At 33.1% G+C, this 22,394-nt stretch overlaps 1 protein-coding gene across 4 annotated transcripts in view; it reads left to right on the top strand.

Moving 5' to 3' along the window:
• Positions 1-22,394, top strand: part of PRKDC (protein kinase, DNA-activated, catalytic subunit) — a 166,211-nt gene that overhangs the window by 88,234 nt on the left and 55,583 nt on the right. For all 4 annotated transcript variants that reach the window (XM_056823884.1, XM_056823883.1, XM_056823882.1 and 1 more), the window contains 14 exons: positions 353-425; positions 1,670-1,818; positions 3,467-3,604; positions 3,999-4,118; positions 5,168-5,311; positions 5,904-6,055; positions 7,381-7,512; positions 10,447-10,558; positions 15,581-15,705; positions 15,853-16,002; positions 16,954-17,127; positions 18,075-18,173; positions 20,135-20,342; positions 21,150-21,339. In XM_056823884.1, coding sequence (XP_056679862.1) covers positions 353-425; positions 1,670-1,818; positions 3,467-3,604; positions 3,999-4,118; positions 5,168-5,311; positions 5,904-6,055; positions 7,381-7,512; positions 10,447-10,558; positions 15,581-15,705; positions 15,853-16,002; positions 16,954-17,127; positions 18,075-18,173; positions 20,135-20,342; positions 21,150-21,339 — 1,966 coding nt within the window. The remainder of the gene's footprint in view (positions 1-352; positions 426-1,669; positions 1,819-3,466; positions 3,605-3,998; positions 4,119-5,167; positions 5,312-5,903; positions 6,056-7,380; positions 7,513-10,446; positions 10,559-15,580; positions 15,706-15,852; positions 16,003-16,953; positions 17,128-18,074; positions 18,174-20,134; positions 20,343-21,149; positions 21,340-22,394) is intronic.

Raw genomic sequence — 22,394 nt, 5'->3', positions numbered from 1 at the left:
AAATATTAATGAATTGAAGGCAGAAAAAGGGACAATGGGCTGAAAAGTTACAATGAAGCAAATTTTGGCTCTGTGTAATGAAATTCTTGTAGCAATTACAGCTGCCCAAAGCAGAATAAGCTACCTCAGTAATGAGTAGGTTCCTTCAGAGAGGTCTTGATTATGTTATAGAGGTAATTTTTTAGGTACAAATTAACTGGATGGCCTCTAAGATTGTATGTGATAGCTTTCTGGAGAAAGGAAGTTATCTGTGGAAATACAATTGAGGAGGGAGATAAAATTTCAAGTTTAGAAAATATCAAAAAAGTACCTTTGCAGAAATTTAGATGTTTTCATTTTATTTTTCTTACAGGTCCCTATGGAAAGAAAGAAAAGGTACATTGCCATTAGAAAAGAAGCTAGGGATGCAGCAAATGGAGATTCAGGTGAAATATTCTTTAAATAGCGAAAAAGTAGTTTCTACTAATCTTTTTAAAATTAACATGTTTGTCTTTTTCAGTCAAGCATTTATTTTCTCTTTTTCTTAACTTACTTCTTGGGGGGGAAAACCATAACATAAAATTCTTGTAATAAATATGAATGTGCATAATCTAGCAAAAAGAAATTCTCATATTGACCATATCCAAAAATGTGTGTCTCATTCTTCATCTTAAGTCCATTGTCTTTCTGGAAGAGGCTTCTGATAATATTAAATGTTATACATAGAATACACGATGTTTGAACCTTATATTTGAAGAGAAATATTTTTCGATTTATTTCCACAGAAACAGGAGTAGCCAAGTAGGAGGACAGAAATTCAGCAGGTTAAGAGTTAGAGTTATATTTTTTAGATAGAATAAGGAATTATTGGTATTATTCAGTAAATCCATCCTCATTGGGTCAAATGACAATTTAATTAATTGTATGTTTCTTTATATGATGTGTAAAATGTGATTAAATTAATTAACTTGCTATCCAGGAATAATATGGGCAAGTAGGTGGTACGGTAGATGAAGTGCTGGGCCTGGAGTCAGAAAGATCTGAGTTAAAATCCAGCTTCAGCTTGTTAGCTGTGTGACCCTGGACAAGTCACTTAGCCCTGTTTACCTTATTTTCTTTATCTGTACAATGAGCTAGAAAGGGAAATGGGAAACCACTGTAGTATTTTTGCCAAGGAAACCCTAAAACAAATCACAGAATCAGACATGACCAAAAAAGACTAAACAAAAGCAAAATAGAATGCTTGATTAAAGGGGGCAGTTGGGTGGCTCAGTGGATAGAGAACCAGACCTAGAGACAGGAGGTCCTAGGTTCAAATCTGGCCTCAGACACTTCTTAGCTGTGTGACCCTGAGCAAGTCACTTGACCCCCATTGCCTAGACCTTGCCATTCTTCTGCCTTGGAACCAATATATAGTATTGATTTAAGACAGAAGGTAAGAGTTCTTTTAAATAAATAAATAATTTTTAAAGGACTGCTTGATTAAATAGAAATCAGATTTACAAAATAGTGATCATATTTTCATGGCATATTTGTTAATGATGTATTTTTATTACCATAAATATGAAATTTTGTCAAGAAAATGAATTCCACTAATAACTTTTAGGCTAAGAAAAAAATTTCCCCCAGTTCTTTCATCTTACATCCTTTTTAAAATTCATTCATTCTTTTTCTTTCTCTTTTTTTTCAGAGGGGCCTCATTATTTGTCTTCATTGTCGTATATGGCAGACAGCAGCCTGAGTGAGGAAATGAGTCAATTTGACTTTTCTACTGGAGTACAGAGCTATTCATATAGTACCCAAGATTCTAAAGCTACTGTTGTTCATTTCCGGAGAAGGGTAATAACATTCAAAATATATATTTATAGAGAAAATTTAGTTGAAATATACTTAGTACATGATGTGAAATTAGCATGGGCTTCTTTTTACCCGTGTGTAATGGGAGTGTGTGCGCGTGCATGCATGTGTACATGTGTGTGCATGCACACACCTAAGATAACCAGAAGCCACGTGGTGTTTTGGACAGATTGCTGGGCTTAGTTAGGATGACGCAGGCTCAAATTCTACTTCTGCGGTTTCCTAGCTGTTGGACACTAAGTAAGTCCCTTAATTCCTCTGTCTTGGAGGCTGCTCATTAGGGCTTCTCTCCCGAGTGATCAGTGGGTAATAATCTGGTCGAGGAAGTGTCCATACCCAGTTTCCCACTACATACTAGTGCTACATACACTGTGACCTAGTGACACGGGCCCATTTGCGGTTCTTCCCTCCTCAACTCCAGGCAGTCTCTCTGGCTGACCTCAGGCCAGGCATTCTCTTGCTCCTCAGCTCTCTCTCATTGATTCCCTGTGTTCCATCAAGTCTCACCTAAAATTTGCCTTCTGCAAGAACCTTTCCTAGGCTCCTCTTAGTGCTAGTGTCTTCCCTCTGTGATTATCTCCAGGTATACTTCCTTTCATGCTATATTTATTTTGAGAGCAAATAGAACACTTTGAACTAAAAGTTGGTTAAAGGAGTTTGTCATTTACACTTTAAGCAGAAGGTAGTAGTCACAAGTCTTGGATGCGTTAGCACTCTGATTGTGTCCCTGAAAAATCGTTATCTTTGGGGATCTTTTCCTTTTTTCTTTTTTCTTTTTTTTTGGCTGTGTCCTTCTTTCCCATCATTCAAGCTGCCTCCAGAAATGCCCCAGTTACTCTCAGACTAACCAAATGGTCTCTTTTTATTTCTTCCCCTACCCTAGAAACATACATGTTTACATATTAGACCTGTTTTTTTTATGTAAATGAACTTAAGGTAAGATGTGAAATTCTTAACTACTCATGACCACTGCTACAACACTCAAAACCAGAAGTTTAGGGACAGCATATCAGCATACTGTTTCTATGAAGTTGCTTATTGCTGCTTTAGGATTCCACGGGTTAGAAATTTTTTCAACATTTGGTAAACTGCCTAAGATGTCCAGTTAGGTATTGATGTTTTCAGTATATTTTAAAAATAAAAATAATTTGCTTAAATTTACCCTCTGTGTTGTTGTCTGGCTTTTCCTCTTTGCACTTCTCTGTTCTCTAAGTTAACAGCCTGAGGCAAGGCTGTCACTTAATGGTTAAGTCCTGAAAAACTGAGTTTCCTGACATAGCAAAATGAACCCAGTCCCTGATGTCAAAGAGTTTATTATCTTGTGGAGCAGAGTGAATATTGATAGATTGATACTTAGGCATATGATAAGAAAAACGAAAGCAAAAGAAATCAGTATATTGGGCTGGAATTAATAAGAAAATTCTCGTTCAAGGAGGTGAATTTAGAAACAAGAAAGGATCAGGAATTTGCCTATTCTACACTTTGTAAAACCCCAAATCTCACAAAATTTAGTGGTTCTTCCAAAATATTGTACTGAGGGTTCATTGTGTCTGTCCTTATTAAAGAATGGCTTGTATGTTGAAGCCGAAAACATGATATAACCATCCCTTGATTTCTTATTTTTCTGTAGGAACGTGTTGATTCCACAGTCCAGGATGATGTAATGGAGTTAGAAATGGATGAATTAAATCAACATGAGTGTATGACAACCATGACAGCCCTAATTAAACATATGCAAAGAAACCATATCATACCTCACATAGACGAGGTATAATTTTACTCCCATATTCTATTCATTCATTTCGTTGGGATTAGGTTGAAAAATAAATTTTAGATAAAATAAATTCTTGTTTCTAAGTAATTGCATATAATATAATCGGTTTCAGTTTTTTTTTCTTTATCTTTGTAATTTTGAGTGTGTGTGGGATCATAAAACTGGAGGTGGAAGGGACATCAGAAGGGCATCTAATCAACCCCTTCATTGTGCAGATGAAGAAAATGAGGTCTGGAAGGTTAAGTGACTTATGCAAGGTGTTACAAGTAGTAAGCTTTAAAAGTAGGTCTGAAGTAAACCTGATCCCTCTGATTCCAGAGCTAGCGAGTACTCTTTGTACCATATAACCTCTCATATATATGTATATATTTTTAAAATTTTGTTTCAGGGTTCACAGCCAACACATCTTCCTCCATGGATGAAGTTTCTTCATAGTAAATTGGAGAATCCATTAACACCACTAAATATTCGTCTCTTTGTAGCTAAACTTGTAATAAATACTGAAGAAGTAAGTAGTACATTATGTAATTAAATTTTTTTTAATTTCATTATTTAATTCTGACTTTAAACACACTAAATAAGATAAAAATTTCCTTTATACATTTAGAATAGAAGGGGAAAAGTTCTGCTAGTGTTTTCTTACTTTTCTACCCTTTTTTAAAAAAAATCATTTTGGTAACCCCATTACTTACTTTTCTTTCTCTAACCTCCCCCTCCAAAAAATTGTTTGTAATAGAAAAGTAGTCACAAAACTCAATAAACTGTTTCTGGAAAATAGCCCATTTTATCTCTGAATCAATGAAAGAATTTTGTAGTCTAGGAATTCTTCACACAGGTCTGAACAAAAAAACAACCATAATTATGTGGTTGTGTATAATTTTGATACTTCATTTTTACTACTCTAAGGAATCTAATCTCTATAATATACACAGCACAGAGTACTTGACATGGTAGTAAGCACTAAAGAGGTTTTCATCAATATAAGATCTTTAGTAATAATAATTTATAACACATAGCACTTTCAGCCTGGCAAAGCCAAAACACTTTTAAGTGTCCCCTTAAAAATAGTTCCCTAGGGAAATTACCTAGAGGTGCTGTCATTTCTCCAGTTCTTTATAGGAATGTTCGTTCATAATTTCTCTTAAGTCTCGTGACACTTCTTTTCTTACATCCTCAGAGATGGCAACAGTTTATTCTTTGGGTTTGAATTTAAATTTCTGAAACATCCAGAAGACATTTAGAACCACAACTAGAACTGCTTGTCAGTTGGGTGGAAAAAGGGAGAATGATTTTTATGGGTTACTTTAATCTCTGTAGAAGTTACCACAGCAATAATATTACATAAAAAGGGAGCTATTACCATTGACTTATGACTTCAGGGACTTACACATAGATTAAATAATCTTTGCAATTGTGAATTTATTTTCTTGAATTGACTATTTATAGATTTATTTCAAATTTGAATGTAGAATATTAACTGTTTGAATAGGTATTCACAATTCAGTATTGTTTTTATTTAATCAGCCCTTTAAATATTGGTTTAAATTTTTCTTTTAGGTTTTCCGGCCGTATGCAAAACACTGGCTTAATCCTTTGCTACAGCTAGTTGTTTCTGAAAATAATGGAGGAGAAGGGATTCACTACATGGTGGTAGAGATAGTAGTAGTAGTTCTTTCATGGACAAGCATCGCAACACCTAAAGTAATAATTTAATATATAATTGAATTAGCTGTGTATTTTTGTAAATATCTAGTAGAATGTAATTCATCCATTTCATCAAATATTTTACTGTGTTATTAACATTTTGCAAAATTGGTAAAAATTTTGAAAATGAGTAATCTAGTTCTAAAAGATTTAATAATTTTAAATTTAATTCTTTTGGCATCAAAAACACCTTAATTGTTAGGTTTTTTTTAAACAAAAAGTAATCATAATTGTTAATATTTATATGGTACTTTTAAGTTTGCAGAGCATTTCATGAACAAAATGATGGCTCATTTATTCAGTATTATTGAAGAATTAGATGTTCCTCAAAATTGATATGTGAATATAATTCCTTTCAGAATGCAAAAAAATTTTAAACTTCTAAAATTGTTTTTTCTTCTCTAAACAGTGTACAAAACACAATTTAATGGTTTTTTTGGTTACTGTTAACTTTGGCATTCCATAGATTAATGAATTTGAAAGAGATACCACTGTGAATTGACTTTTACATTTTTATTAAAGTATTTTAATATTTTATTAAATATTTTAAGATTACATATGAATGCATCATTCCTGTATTTTTTTTCAGGGTGTTCCTAAAGATGAACTGCTAGCAAATAGACTACTTCAATTCTTGATGAAACATGTCTTTCACCCAAAAAGAGCTGTGTTTAGACACAATCTTGAAATCATAAAAACTGTTGTTGAATGCTGGAAGGATTGTTTATCCATACCATACAGGTATGTAGTTAGCAAAGAATTTAAAGAAAAACAAACAAACAAAATGGCATTTAAAAATTAAATAATAGGAAAGAAGAATATTTCTTTTTTTTCTTTTCACATAATTTTATTTATTTATTGTTTAGAATATTTCTACATGGTTACTTGGTTCAAGTTCTCTCCCTCCCCTTTTCACTTCCACCTCCCAGAGCTGACAAGCAATTCCACTGATTTCTACTAACTGTCTTATTACTCAAGACCTATTTCCATATTATTCATATTTGCAATACAGTAATCTTTTAAAAACCACAACTCCAAATCATATACCCATATAACCAAGTGTGAATCATGTTTATTTTTTCTGCATAAGTAGACTGTTTTTTAAAAGGTAATTGTTTTATAGACATTTATGTTTTAGTGGAAGGGTCTGATATAAATCATGAAACCATGAACCTTATTGTATGTATTATATGGTATATTGATTAAGCTAGATCCCTTATAATCCTAATTGTTTTTAATTCCTTATTTTTTTGTTTTCTTTATATATTCACAATATATATTCACAAGTTCCGGTAAAACTCATGTGTTTTTTGTGTTCATGGACTTAGATACACATAGTTAGTTTGATTATGTAGAGCAGTACACCATTCCATGGCTTATATTTTATTAACATCATTAAGTTAATTAGTTGAGAAAACTAGCATAAGACTCATTTTATATTTCATTTCATTTTTATTCTAATCAGTATATTTCACTATCTGATAATATTATAACAATTATAAAAGTGATTCTAAAAATGAAATAGTTCTAAAAGCATCTTAATTTTAATAATGAAAATATTTAAATGTAACTTAGAGATGAAAAGCTTTTCTTAGCTTATGGAGCGAGATATCAATAAAAAATTACTTGAATGCAAATAAGTAAAATGTTATCCAGAAGGGAATGGGTCCTAGAGGCAGCTAGATAGTTTAGGGAATAGAGCACTGGGTCTGGAGTCAGGAAGACCTGAGTTCAAATTCAGCCTCAGACACTTCCTATTGTTGTGACCCTGGGCAACTCACTTACCCTCTTTGCCTTACTCCATTGGAGAAGGAAATAACAAACCATTCCATTATTTTTGCCAAGAAAAAGAGTAGTATGTGACTTAATGACTGAACAACAATAACAATGAATGCTAGAAGAATGTGGAGGAAAAGCTATAGAATAATAGAATTTTGTGGAGAAAGTTTCTATAGGCCTGTGAATTTTCTGGTGAATATTTTTCAAAGATATTTGTATTATTGTTTCTGGATTTATAATTTGATAGACTGTTTATATGTATTTTTTCTTTTGTTCCTGTGTTTCAGGATAATATTTGAAAAATTTTCTAATAGAGACCCCAATTCAAAAGATAATTCAGTGGGAATTCAATTATTAGGAATTGTAATGGCAAATAACTTACCTCCTTATGATCCAAAAAGTGGTATAGAAAGTACCAGGTGAGAATTGCATCTTTTTGTGTTGATGTTTTTTAATCTCTTAAAATGTAGTTGAGCCATACTGAGTAACAGAGACCAGAATGCAGGGTAATAAAAAGTATGTTTTTTTTAAATGATTTAAAGACATTTAGTGTGAAGTATTTTGTTGTAAACATATGACAAATATTCCAGGGAATTATGTTTTGTATGAATTAGTTTAGTTTTTACATAGATTTTATAGCTGGGAAAAGATAGAAAATTTATTCCTAATGAAATTTGTTGTTTATTACCTCATTGTTATTGCTTCTTCAGTCTCTTTTCCCAGTTGAACAGAACATACATATATTCATAGGATCTTAGAGGTAGAAGGAATGTTTAGGAACCATCTAGTTCACTCTTTTCATTTTATAGGTGAGAAAAGCTGAAGAGCCGAAATCAGAAGTGACTTGTCATTGAGTTTGGTTAGAATAAGAATTTTTATTGGTTTGCTGTCCTGATATACTAAAGTTTCAAGTTTAAATGTGCCTGGTATACTTATTTCATAACATTATAGAAAATATTATCACAGATTATAAGATAGTGTTCTTTGTCCCTTGAATTTTGTAGTTCAAATATGAATAAAATAGATTGTAGAGCCAAGTTTATATTGACTAGTCATAAATTGAAAAGCTATTTCAATAGTACATTATCTCTTAGACATAGAATTCTAAATTGGCACTTAATCAGAAAAAAAGAAGAAAATAGAGAGCACAGTGTTATAGCAACTCAAGCCTAACCAGGTAACCCTAGAAATTGTGACCCAGAGAAGAATAGGCACAAACCAAGTTCTGCCTCTTTGTAGCAATTGGATCTGGACTAATTACTTTCCCTCCCTTTTCTCATCTGTGAAATTAATGGGGAAGGACTAGAAATCTTTTGTGTCTTCTCGCTGTAAATCCTGTTACCCTCTGACTATCACAAGCTCTGGGGCAAGGTTATTTTGCTCCTCTGGCTGTGTGGTTCTGTCTGTGCGGGCTGTGTGCCCAAGGAAGCAGCTATTGGCCCATTGGGTTGCTTCTCGTTCACGACCTTCCTTACTTCTCCATGGGATGAGATCCCCCACCACGCTACGAGCTTGCTCTCTCTGGACATTTTAGATAATAGTGGAGAAAACTGACTTCCTCCCAGTCATCCATCACTCTCTTGAGGATGGGAGTTCCTCATCTTTTTCTCTTGCTTTTGTGTTCTTTCTCATCGCATTAGTGGAGACCCGTGTGGTACTGGCCGTCGTGTCTTGCACCAGCTACTCTTCTTTTATGCTCTCTGACATTCCTAATCGTCGTGGAGGGAGGTTCTTCACTCCCCTTTGCAGTTGCAGACCTCCACACCCCTTCTTCCTTGGAGGTTCACTTTCTCCAGATACTGCAGTGGATACAGGTTCTGGTTTCAGAGAGATAGATAGGTGGAACATTTTAAATTCTTGCCATGTACCTGGGATGTTGTTAAGAATGAGAATGCCAGTCAAAGTGAGAGAGACAGTCCTTGCTTTGACAGTAAGTCAAGGAGCTTCCATATTCTGATCAAAGAAGATAGAATAACAAAAGACACTGGAAAACAGTACGGTCAGAGTGGTATATCATGAAATGGGGCTCTAGGGTATAAACTCAGCCATCAGAGGAGGGGACTTCGAGGTGGGATAAATCTGGGGGAGCACATGGAGAAGCCCAGAAACTGCAGGAGGAGAGCTGAGCAAGAGAGCGTGTAGAGTTGGCTTTTATGAAATTTGATGCACATGGGCATAAACTCAGTCATTGGAGGGCCCTGGCTATGAGGTGAAAAAGCCCAGGGAGTCATGAGCAGATTGCACAGAGAAGTGAGAATGAATGATGCCTGGACACTGTGGCAGGGATGGCGAATCTTTTAGGGGCAGGTGATGTCCTCAGGTCTGTGTGGAGAGGAGGAAGGGAGCAGCCCGACCTGCCTCCCTCTGTGCTGGGGCAGCAGTGTGTGTGCCCACAGAGAGAACTCTTGAGTGTCCCCACTGGCATGCCTGCCACTCTTGGCCACCATGGCTCCATGAGCTGGTCCCCATGGCACAGACCTCTTTTCTTCCTCTTCTCACACATTTCAGTGCCTGGCTCATAGTCTTCCTTTTACTCCCTACTCCTGGCCTCCTAATGACGAACTTCAACATGCACAGAAGTTTTATGTAGAGGAGGAAGAGGGCACAAGTAACATTTTCTTCTAAAACCTTGAGAATCAGCCCCTGTGTGGCCTCATAATTGTATCACCTCATCACAGACCTCCTCCTGGTACATTTGATCTAGGCCAATGGCTTTTCTCTTTGTTTTCTTCAGGGCTATTTTTGCCTGTTTTATTATTACAGCCAAGATTGTGACACCAGTTGGGGTCATTTCTCTGTTATTGATGGCAAAAACAGTTTGTTACAGAAATCTTTGTAGCTATCAGACAAGTATGTCTAGAAAAGGAGTTGAACTAGTCATATAACAAAAAAGACCTGGCAAGCAACCTTAGTCCATAATGGCATATTCAAAATACAAAGGAAATGGAAGGAGGGTTTTCACATTATGGATGGATCCTCTGTGGAGGATTTATAGAAAAGCACAAATGAGACTCAGAAAAAGAATGCATGGAGAGGTTGTAATTATCACTAATGGTATTCTCTCATACCTATAATAATGAACACATATAGTTTTTCACATTTACTTACATCAGAGCTTTCTATATAATCATATATTAATGTTTTCAAAAGATTTCTTGAACGATGTCCAGGATTTTCTTGATGTTTTGGTTCAATTGCACATTGGACTAGAATCCTCACTGAAAAATCATATTCAGTTCTCCTTTTTGAGTTGTGATAATTCATAATACTTAATTTTATATGTATAGTTTATATCCTAGAAAACTAGTTGAATGATTTTATACAGATGTTTTTTCTCTATTTTTAATTTGTAGATACTTTCAAGCATTGGTCAATAATATGTCTTTTGTAAAGTATAAAGATGTGTATGCAGCAGCAGCAGAAGTGTTGGGATTGATTCTTCAGTACACTGCTAAAAAGGAAAATGTAAGTGAACTCTAGTTTTACATAAATTTCTTTTTTAAATAATAATTTATAATTCTGCCTACATATTAAACATCTACTATTTAGGTCCTTTTCTAGACACTAAGAAATAGTCTCTTTTTCAAGGAACTTCTGATATATTAATGGGAAATAAGATGTATATAGTAATATATATTAGAAAGTATAATGTGAAAATTCAAAAGAAAAGAATGATGCCATGGCAGCTTAAATAAAAGAGAGCTTCAATTTACCTGAGTACATTAGAGAAGGAAATCCACATAAACAAGATAGCACTTGAATCAGGCCTTGAAAGACAGGGAGACTTTCAGCTGGCAGAAGTCCAGAGGTAGAATATTTTAGGTTTAGGAATGAGAAGAAAAAAACAGGGATGGAGAAGTGGAATATACTTAAAGAATAGAGTAATAGAGTTTAGGTAATGAGTAGGTTAGAGACAGGTTTTTTAAAATGACCTTGAACCAACCCAAAGAACTTGGACTTTATTTGGTGGATAGTGGCAAGATGTATTTGATAAGGCTTAAGTAAAAAATATATTTTCTCCAAAAAAGGTTTAGGGAAATACTCTGTAACTAAATAGCTGATGAGTATCAAAAGGCATTTAAATGTCTTCATATAGATTGAACTGTGCTAGATGCTGTTTATTGAGAACCAAGTAGATTTAGTTGAGGCTGATTAGTAGTTTGACATGGATCATTAAGAAATGGTGCTAATTTTGAAGTAGGTTGTGCTCAACTTTTAACAAACAAACAGGCTGTGATTTTTATAATGAAAAGGCAAATTCTAGTGCTAGAGAAGAAAGGAAGGTGACTATGTATGCAAGCAATATGTAACGGCTCTCCTTTTCAAAAATATTGCCCATATCATTTTACCAATAAGAAATTCTTTGCTTAATAAGTTTTTTTTAAAAGATTGAAATGTGTTTGGAGAGGATTAATTTGAATTAATCCTTTAGTGAAGAGATGATCAACCTTTATGTAAGATCAGGCAGTTGGAGAGTAAAGAATTCTTATTGGTTCACTGTCCTGACATGCTAAAATTTCAGGTTTAAATAGGTATAATATGTTTACTTTTTAACATATATAGAAAGTGTTATAAGAAGAACTGAAATTCTGTCCTTCACACCTTAAATATTGTAGGTCATGCTAATAAAAAGAATGATAAAAACTATAAATTACTTGAATATATTTTTAAGACTTCATTTTCTCAAGAGGTGGATTGGCAAAATGAACTTTATCCTATGCCCAAAGGCAACAGTAATCATTATTTCATGGAACATTTAGCCTTCACTTAATAAAACACTAAAAATAAGTATTTAGAAAAAGACTGTCAAAAATGAATGCAGTTAATGTACTAACATTGGTTGCTGAGAATGATCTGGGTATATTTTATGAAGAACTTAAGTTTTTCCAAATCATATCAATAATATATATTGATATTTGGTGACTTACAAAAAAGATGAAGAATTAAGCATAAAAAATTGTGGTTTATAAAGAAGAAATACGAAACTTAAAAGGTGTTTGACATGACAAATACCAAAGGACACCAGAAGACAAAATATAATTTCATAGACAGAAAAAGATTGTTAGTGATGTAATTATCCCCGAGTCAGCTATCTCTGTACATTCAGACCATCAACTTGTATGATCAAAATTAGTAAAAAAAACAAAAAGGGAAAATGAGAAAAAATATGGTTATACCATTTAAATTAATTAATCCTGAATTATTTAAATGAGTAACACAATGAAAAATAGAAAATGTACACCAGAAATGAAATTCACAATCAAATAATAGCTTGACCAGTGTAAATTAAATGCTATCAGATGACTAAAAAAGCTCAGAAAATACCTTAGCAAGCATTTGGCTTAATTCCTAAATGGAGAAGGATGACTGTCAAATGCAACACCAATTTAGAATATTAAGGCATTTGTGAAGCCTTACAAAGAAGGAAGATGGATGACTATAAACAGCATCACACCATTAAGTAGAGACAAATGGTGGGGAGGGTAAATTTAATTTAAAGACAAGTTAGGGATCTTGTACTATGAAGCAAATTTATCCCAAGGGCATTTAAGTAAGAAAATGAAAGAGCAATAAGTAGAAGAGATTTAACCAAAGTCTTGGACTTAAACATCATAGTCCCAGATGTATTTCTAGAGGAGGTAGGATTGTCATGGATAATAACAATGATAGTGAGAGTAACTGGATTGGATAAAATAAATACAAAGAATATCAGTCCTGGAAATTATATGACTTCTATGGATAAGCCCACATGTAAGGAAGAAGGGACACTTTCCAATAAGAGGGGTGATACAGGTCTATATTTTGTGATGGTGGGCATCCAGGACAAGGACACCCATCCCAGACACCCTACAAAACAACGCTCACATTAGTTGTGTTATGTTCCTTAACAAAATGAATAAAGAAGTAATATAAGGTACTGATGTATTAAAGCAGATGCAGAATAAATCACAATACGCATGTAAACCTCTATCACACTCTCACTAATGGACAGTATCAGTGGAGGGAAATGTACATGCTTACTTAATGTGCTTAGAGTAACTCCCATCTCTAGACTGTAGGCTTTGATCTCATTAGTTCATTCAATAGTATCTGAAGTTTTAAAAAATTTTATTTAGTCAATTTAGAACATTATTCCTTCCTTACAAGAATCATATTCTTTCCCTCCCTTCCCTGCCCCCAACCCTTCCTATAGCTGACGTGCAATTCCACTGGGTATTACATGTGTCCTTGATCAAAACCTATTTCCATGCTGTTGATCACTAGGGTGATCATTTAGAGTCCACATCCCCAGCTTGTAATCAAACAGTTGTATTTCTTCAGTGTTTTTACTCCCACAGTTTTTCCTCTGGATGTGGATAGTGTTCTTTCTCATAGATTCCTCCAGGTTGTTTAGGGACATTGCATTGCCACTAATGGAGAAGTCCATTACATTCAATTGTACCACAGTGTATCAGTCTCTGTGTACAATGTTCTCCTGGTTCTGCTCCTTTTGCTCTGCATCACTTCCTGGAGGTTGTTCCAGTCTCCATGGAACTCCTCCACTTTATTATTCCTTTGAGCACAATAGTATTCCATCACCAACATATACCACAATTTGTTCAGCCATTCCCCAATTGAAGGGCATAACATAGAGATTCTTATCCTGGGATCTGCAAACTTTTTTCAAAGTATATTTTGACAACATAATTTTCAATATAATTTGTTTTGTTTTATAATCCTATATATTTAAAAATATTTTTCTGATGAGTCTGTAGGCTTGATGAGATAGCCAAACAAGCCCATGAAACAAAAAATATTGATACCCTTTTTCTGATGTCCTTTTTACTGTAATTCTGTGAATGCTGAGGGTCATCATAATTTGCTTTCTATTATGTATTTAAAATAAAATCTTACCTAGCTGGCCATTTATATTACTCATGCTATAATTATTAGAGAGTGGTCAATCAATGTAATATGAATGCTATCATCTCTTTCAACACTTAACGCCTCTTATGTTTGGAAGCAGTAGTAGTTCTACTCCAATGCTTTTTTGAGGTTATTTTGGCTTCTAAAAGGCTTTTTCCCATTAAAAGTACTAACTATGGCAGACTTTACCAAACTAGAAATTCATTACCTTGTTCCTGTTGTTTAAGAATGAGCCCTTCTTATTTTCAGTATTCATTTCACCAGAAATTTTGGCAATGGTTGATCAGGTCTTTTGGCTACAGCTTTCTACTGAGGCATACAGAGATATGGTCTGTGTTGGTGGAAGATGTGAATAACCTTTTCAGTGAAATCACAGTTCTTTGAAAGTATGGGAGAAATGAAGACAATCTTATAATTCTTTTTCTCACTTTTGCATTTTATGATATTTTTTGAATTATGTAACTTGGGAATATATGGAGAAATAATAACAATAACCTGATATTTTAAAGTTATTTAAAGTTTATTTAAGTAAATGGGTAATGATTTTATTTTATTATTTGGATTTTTTATCTTAATAACAAATTTACACATAAAATTTCCAAAGTTATATGATCCATATTGTCTCTTTCCTTTTGTCCTTCCCCCCTCCCAGAGCTGATAAGCAATTCAATCTAGGTTATACATGTACTATCATGCAAAACATTTAATGGGTAATTATTTTAACATATAACATGTTTTCTTTCTAGCATAGTCTATTCAATTTAAGTCAAAGAATAAATTAAAATTCAGATTTTAGAGAAATCTTTAAGTAGTTTAGTAATTATTTAAAGTACTTTAAACAACAAACAAAAAGGACTTAAAAGTTGGAGCTTAAAATTAAAGCATTTCCTTGGTCATAGTTTTCTATTAAGTAATATCACTATTATATTCACTAGTATCTTCCACCAGCCAATTTGTTTTTTCCCCTCATCAGTTTTTCTTAGTTGAAGCAGCGTCTTTCTGATTAATTTCATACTTGGGTCATAGTTATATTTTTTTTCAGAAGAAAGAAAATCAGTAAGAACATTATTTTAGGCATTTTGTTTATCAACATGCTTCTTTATGAGAAAATGTTCAAAATTAAGGAACCCTTAGAAGTTATTTCTACCCTCTCAAAATCTTTCCAATCTCTTTGAACACTCCTGTGCCTATCACATTCTAACTCATAATTATTTATGTACATGTCATTCCTTCCTGGATTATAAATTCCTTATGATTTATAGCACCTAACCTAATGTACATAATACCATATCAACTAGCTATCTCTAATTTCTTGATTTGATTGATTTCTTTAATTATAAGGTGAGAATAATAATATTTGAAATACATATTTTACAAGTTTGTTGTAAAGTAGGCAGTTTACAAAGAAGCTTATATACAACTAACGTAAATTGTTAAAAGTTTTTTTTTTTTGGTGATACTATTAATTTCATCTATGTTCACTTAAATAGTCAAAAGTATAATCTGTCACTAGTAGTTGACAGATTGTGCCCTTAATTTGCAGTATTTTACTTTGTTTTAAAAGTTCACTTAATCTTCCAGGTGGTGGAGGAGCCAGTTTTTGAATTAGTTGTCAAACAACTGAAGCAACATCAAAATACTAAAGAGGACAAATTTATTGTGTGCTTAAATAAAGCAGCAAAGACTTTCCCTCCTCTTGCTGATAGGTAGGCTATTGTCATGGTGAACATTTTCTTGTTTTGGGTGGCCATCAGGAGTGTTGTTATTCTTAATCTTGTTTATTGAGTTTATCTATCTCAAAAAAAAGTTTTTTTAATTAAATAAAATTTTTTAAAAATTATGTCCATCTAAAGGTTTATGAATGCCGTGTTCTTCTTGCTGCCAAAATTTCATGGAGTGATGAAAACCTTGTGTTTGGAGGTGGTCCTTTGTCGTGCGGAAGAAATACACGATCTCTACTTACAGTTGAAGAGTAAGGACTTCATCCAGATCATGAGACATAGGTGAGTAGAGGAGGAGCCATCCGTACATATGCTTTGTCTCCTCAGTCAGTAAGTACATGGAACAGACCCTGTATGAATAAAGTAGAAAAGAGCTCTGCTCTGGGGGTCATTTCTAGTTGGGCAGCTTTGGTCTCAGTTCTACCATTAACTCATTTATATGGTTGCATTGACAAGCCACTTACCCTCTTGGCTCTCATTTTCTTCATCTGCAAGATGAGGAGGTTAGGGAAGGGGATCACCAAGTCCCTGTCCAGCTCTTAGGAGTCTGTGCTTCTGAATATGTTGATTCAAAGTCCAAAATGGAAGAGTCCTTCTTGTGAGTGTGGAGCAGTTGAGGCTTATATGCAGCAAAACTATTTCTTTGGTAACTTATAGATTTGTAATGCATGAATAGAAAGGCATGTGGGCAGCAGGATTATTTCCAGTAATTTTATGGGGCAGGTAAATTTTGCTGTTTATTTGCCTGGTTAGTTTATAATAGCCATATTTTAAAGTTAAAACAAACTTAATACATATTTAGTGCATACTATATGTAAAGCATTGGTGTTTTAAATCTTTTTCTTTATCATGGAATCCTTTTAGGTATTTAGTTTAATGTTATAATAACAATTATCTCTTTATACTTAGCATCTTTCATTTCCAGTGATTTCTCCCCCCATTCTTAGGATCAGCTCTTATTAAAAAATGAAGTTTAGTTAAGCAAAATAAATCTACACATTGGCCAAATCTGACAATGACTGCCTTATTTTACACTTACACTGGCATCAGAGGAAGGAGGCGTGCTTCACTCCAAAGTTCCCTGAAGTCACAGATGTTCAGTGCTCTTATAATTAATTTCTGTTACATAACCCACAATGCCATACAGAAGGGTGCCTAATGCATGCCTTGTGATCAAGAAAGTAAAGTAAGGAAGATTCTCTAACTAGTGGTTTTGATATTTTTTTCCTCTAGAGATGATGAAAGGCAAAAAGTATGTTTGGATATAATTTACACAATTCTAGCAAAACTGAAACCAGTAGAACTACGAGAACTTCTAAATTGTGTTGTAGAGTTCATTTCTCACCCTTCTCCAGTGTGTCGTGAAAAAATGTATAACATCCTGATGTGGATTCACGATAATTACAGGTATGAATTTTTAGCAGAGCTACATTATATTCTTAATGATATCTTGTATTCAGGGATGATGACACATTTTGCATTCTACAGGATAACTTCAAGAGTTCTGATACTTAGATTATTTTTCAAGGCAGTGAAACTGCTCCTTATACCTATCTATGTATGTAGTATGTTTAATTGTGAAAATCTCTTCCCCTAAAACTTTATTTTTATGATGCTATTCTAAAATTTGTCCAGAAGAGGGAGGTATTATAGATCTAGTTCTCTTTTAGAGGACAAAGATACAGATATGTAGATATGCACACACATTATATATATATATATGTAGAGGTTGAGGTGGCATGCTATCCGTCATTTCTCAGAATGATCAAAATCTATCTTACCATTTATTAACAATCCAAGAAGATTTTAAAAATGTTTTTATTTTATTCATCTCTCTTCTTATTCTTCCCTTCTTGTTGCATTATCTCTGTCACAGCCCCTTTTGTCATAGTCAATTGGCAGTGATGGTGATAAAAGATACTTTCAAAGAATAGGGTGGTGTCAGATTTTTTGACAAAACTGTGTTGGCACTCCTTTTATTCATTACATATGCCTGGTGGAAAGTATGGTTTCCTTTCTGTGTAGAAATTAGTCTGTTAATTCTGGAAGTTAATACACTTTGATACTTCTGTGGAACCAGGATCTCATCTATAGAGATACTTATCCCTCATATAATGCAAATTATAGTCTATTAATACCTTTTCTTTCTGTGTAGTTCTTACCCCTGTCTGCCCATGAATCTTTTACAAAATAATCTACTCAATGGGTTGAAGAAAATTCTTTTTAATTTAATTTAAAGCAGCATGAATATGGAAACTGAGTTGAAAGTCTATTGTGTCAAAATAAATGATCAATTATACTATTTTTATCTAGTCAGACAGAAGTTGATTCTTTTTTTTTTTAATCTTTTAAAGGGATGTAGAAAGCCAAACCAATGAAGAATCTAAAGAAGTATTTGAGCTGGCAAAAGAAATACTGCTTCAAGGACTGATTGATGATAATCTTGGACTTCAGTAAGTGATTCTTTTAGAATATGAAAACCAAGACAATAAATTTAGTTTTAAGAATCAGTACAGTTTTTAGGGTTTTTTTTAAATTTGAGAACTTACTTGAAGATGATGGTTTAACAAAATTATCTTGACTGCTTTTTTTCTAATGTTCAGTTAAATTTAATTTTGTAACATTTGAATTAGCTTTTTTTTTTTTTGGAAGAGGGAGTTCTAGATCTGAGCTTCTACTACTTAAAGATAGGTAATTCTGCAAATTGTAAGTGTTAGAGAGGTTAATTAAATTGTTTTCACATTTTATCCTGTCTAAGAGAAATCATACTGGGCAAATAATATTATTTTATGTGTTTATGTCTAATTAAGATATGAAACTAAAATACCTACTTCTTTTGTTAACCTCAAATAGTAAAGATATTTTCCATGCATTTATTTTTAATTAAATATTTATGATAATATGACATTGAAGCAAGATGATAATTAAGCTGGTTACTAGAAAAAAACCACATACATTTCCACATAAACATGAATTATATTAAGAGACGAGGCATTTGGGTGAACTGATTGTCTTATCCATATAACAAAAAGCTTTATAATTTCTGTGGAATACATTATAATTTTAACTTGTTCATTTTGCTACAATTTAATTCATTTTGTTTTTTAAATTATTTTTAAATTTCTTTTTAAAATACCATTCAGTTAATAAATTTTTTTACATCATCATTTTCTCCCAGTTATCTCTTCCTTTTCTCTCTCCTAGAGAACCATAATCCCATATTAAAAAAAAGAGAGATAAAAAGTCTCTGAAGTTCATTAATACATCAAAAAATTTTGAAAATATGTGAAATGTATTTACTCTATCTGGAGACATTACATCTCTGTATAGGAGTGGCTGGGGATGTCTTGTCATGTCTCTCTTCTTTGGAACTATTTAAAAAAAATTTTTTTTTTTGGTAGTTTTGTAGCATTCACTTTTGATTATCTTACGGTAGTTCTGTCCAGTTCCATTGTTCTTATTATAAACATTATTTTCTTTGCTTACTCCATTATTTATCAGGTTATAGAGGTCTTTCCTTGTCTCTTTGTATTCTTATGTTCTTCATTTCTTATAACCAAGTAATATTTCATTGCTATTATGTACCACAGTTTATTTAGAAATTACCCTGTTGCCAAGCCTAGAGATGGGAGGTCCTAGCTTCAATCTGGTCTCAGACACTTCCCAGCTATGTGACCCTGAGCAAGTCACTTAACCCCCATTGCCTAGCCCTTACTGCTGCTCTTCTGCCTTGGAACCAATACACAGTATTGATTCTAAGATAGAAGGTAAGGGATTAAAAAGAACAAACAAGCAAATTACTCAATCAATAAGCATTTACTTTTGTTTCCAATTCATAAAAAGTGCAGCTATAGATATTTCAGTGTATATGGGGACTTTCTTCATATTACTTTATTTTATTAGAATATAAATGAAGTAGTGAACTATCTGGATCAAAAGATCTGGACAATTTAATCAATTTACTTATTTAATTCCAAATTGCTTTTTAGAATGGTTGTACTGATTCACAGCTCCACCAAAGATACCTGTCTTCCAACACTGACTATTCTGAACTTTTTGTTTTCTTTGCCTGTTTGCAGGGTGTGAAATGAAAGCTCAGGGTTGTTTTGATTTGCATTATATTATTATTAATTTGGAGCAGTTTTTTCTTTCAATTGTTTGTCCATGTTCTTTGCTGATGTTTATTTTTAATTTTAAAATGTGTTCTTTAGTTACTGCATATTGATCTGATATTTGATACTGATATATTGATCTGATTTAATCTTTAAATATTTCAGAAGAGGGAAAAAAACACTTAGTCAGGAAAAAAGAATTGCATTTACTGGTATAAAAATCTAAATTTCTTTGATTTCATGTTGTGCAGTATATTATCCTTAGTAATAGGGTTGGATATTTTTCCCATTTTTCTTCATAGATTAATTATTAGAAATTTCTGGAGTCATGAATCCAGGTTACCATCAAACATCCTGGATCGCTTACTGGCCCTGAGGTCCTTATACTCTACTAAAATAGAAATGCACTATTTGAGTTTAGCAACAAATTTTCTACTTGAGATGACCAGCAAGAGCCCAGATTATTCAAGATACATGTTTGAGCATCCCCTTTCAGAATGCAAATTCCAGGTAAAGTATTTTTTTATATAGCTACATATAAATGTTACTAAACTTTAAAAACAAATATTACATTACTTTAGAGCAACACATGTCAGAAACAGTTGTAACTTTGGAGTTTGAAGATCTTTATTCTTTTTAATGTTATATAAGTTAAACTAAAATCTTTCAGATTGTGTATAAATTTGTTAGATGGGAAAGTTTATAAAACAATGAAACAATGTTTCAAATGCTTATTTATCCTTTCTTATGAAATTGTTAGAAAATAAATTAAAAGTTCATAAAAGCGTTTTTTAAAGTGAAGCAGTTTGCATTTGAAGATTAAAGCATGAGTAGAAAATGAATTAAAGTTATGATTCAGTCAGACAGAAAACATTATCAAGGGTATATTCTGTGCTGGGAATATAAAAAAAGATTTAAAAAGTCAGTCTGTGTTCTATAGGTCACTATAATAGGGGAGGCAACAAACAACTACATACAGGATGAAAAGGAAAAAATTAAGAGAAGCAAGGTACTACAATGAAGAGGGCTCCGGAAAGATTACCTGTGGAATGTGAAGTTTTAGCTGGGATTTGAAGAAAGCCAGGGAAGCTAAGAGGTAGAGTGCAGGAGGGAGAGTTTCTTGGATATACAATTTTTAATAATCTAGTATAATATAAATTTGAAAGATTTGTGTTTTAGAGAATGAACAAAAGTAAATGAAATTATAGTGTATATTTGCCATTGGCAATGTTGAAATTAAAACAATTTATCATTGATAAAAGGGGAAAACATTGTTGCTATTTAATTTAATTTAATTTCAAACTTGTTCACGTACAGGAATATAGTATTGATTCTGATTGGCGTTTTCGAAGTACTGTTCACACTCCAATGTTTATTGAGACTCAAGCTTCCCAGAATACTACTAGAAATCGATCACAAGAAGGTTCCCTTTCACTTCCAGGGTTATCAAATAAACAAATAAGAGCTACTCAACAACAGTATGAATTTAGTCCTACACAAAATACAGGTAAATGTCCATTAGATTCCTAATTTAGATGATCCTTTAGTTTTATTTCTGCATAAGACAAGTTATATGTCATATTACTTTTAATAACTGACATTTAAAAAGAGAAACTATGACTAAAATGAAATTACTATTTTTGGAAATTAATGAAATATAAATAGATACAAAATAATTACTTTCCTTCACCACAGATATATGCTGTAGCATACCAGGTATATTAGCATCTTGAAAGTATTATTGGTGTTATTGATATTGTATCTTATGTGTTTATATACCAGACTCATGGTCATGTTACTTTTTGATTATTGTATTTCCAAATCTTCGGTCCAAAGTACAAAAGAATTCCTGAGCAGGACGTTATTTGTCACAGGGTCCTAGCTCCCACCTTGTTAGCACACATTCCTTACCATGTCATATGTTTGATTAACCTCCTCCTCTTTGATTTTGTGATTGTCAATTGAACCAATGTTAAAGCCTATGCTGTGTCACATGTTCATTAGCTACCTCCCTCTCCACATTCCTAAACTCTCCAATAAAAGTTTGAGGGCACATGTAGAGCCCTCTCTCACTTCCATCAGGGGCACGCATGATGTGTAGCCTATATTTTCTAACTGCTTGTCTCTGAGTCTTTATTCCTTTGTCTCTCTCTCTCTCTCTCATTCTCTCCTCTATCCATTTTCCCTCAGTTTCCAATCTCCTTCTCTGGTGTCCACCCACGAAAATATTAATATGTAACTGCAGGAGGTTACATATATTTCTTCTTTTCCTTTAATTTAACATAAAGAAATGCAGTGTCTAATTTTAAAAGGAGATTATATAAACATGACATTGTTTTATTAGACTAACAATATTCTAATATAGTGGTGATGAAAACAAATATTCTTGGTAATGATTTGATAGACACAGTGGCCCCATTTAATAATATTATATTGGTAAATAGGTTTTTTAGGTAATGGAATTTTGGAACCAAGGAGGAAGCTTTAAGAGGTAATTAATCAAATATGTTAAACATGAAGATTATGAAACTAAAGCCTAGGTTTTGTTCAAATTCGCAAAGC

This window comes from Monodelphis domestica, chromosome 3 (genome assembly GCF_027887165.1).
Source record: "Monodelphis domestica isolate mMonDom1 chromosome 3, mMonDom1.pri, whole genome shotgun sequence".
In the NCBI taxonomy this organism is placed as follows: domain Eukaryota; kingdom Metazoa; phylum Chordata; class Mammalia; order Didelphimorphia; family Didelphidae; genus Monodelphis; species Monodelphis domestica.
This window is presented reverse-complemented; position numbering and strand designations above follow the sequence as displayed.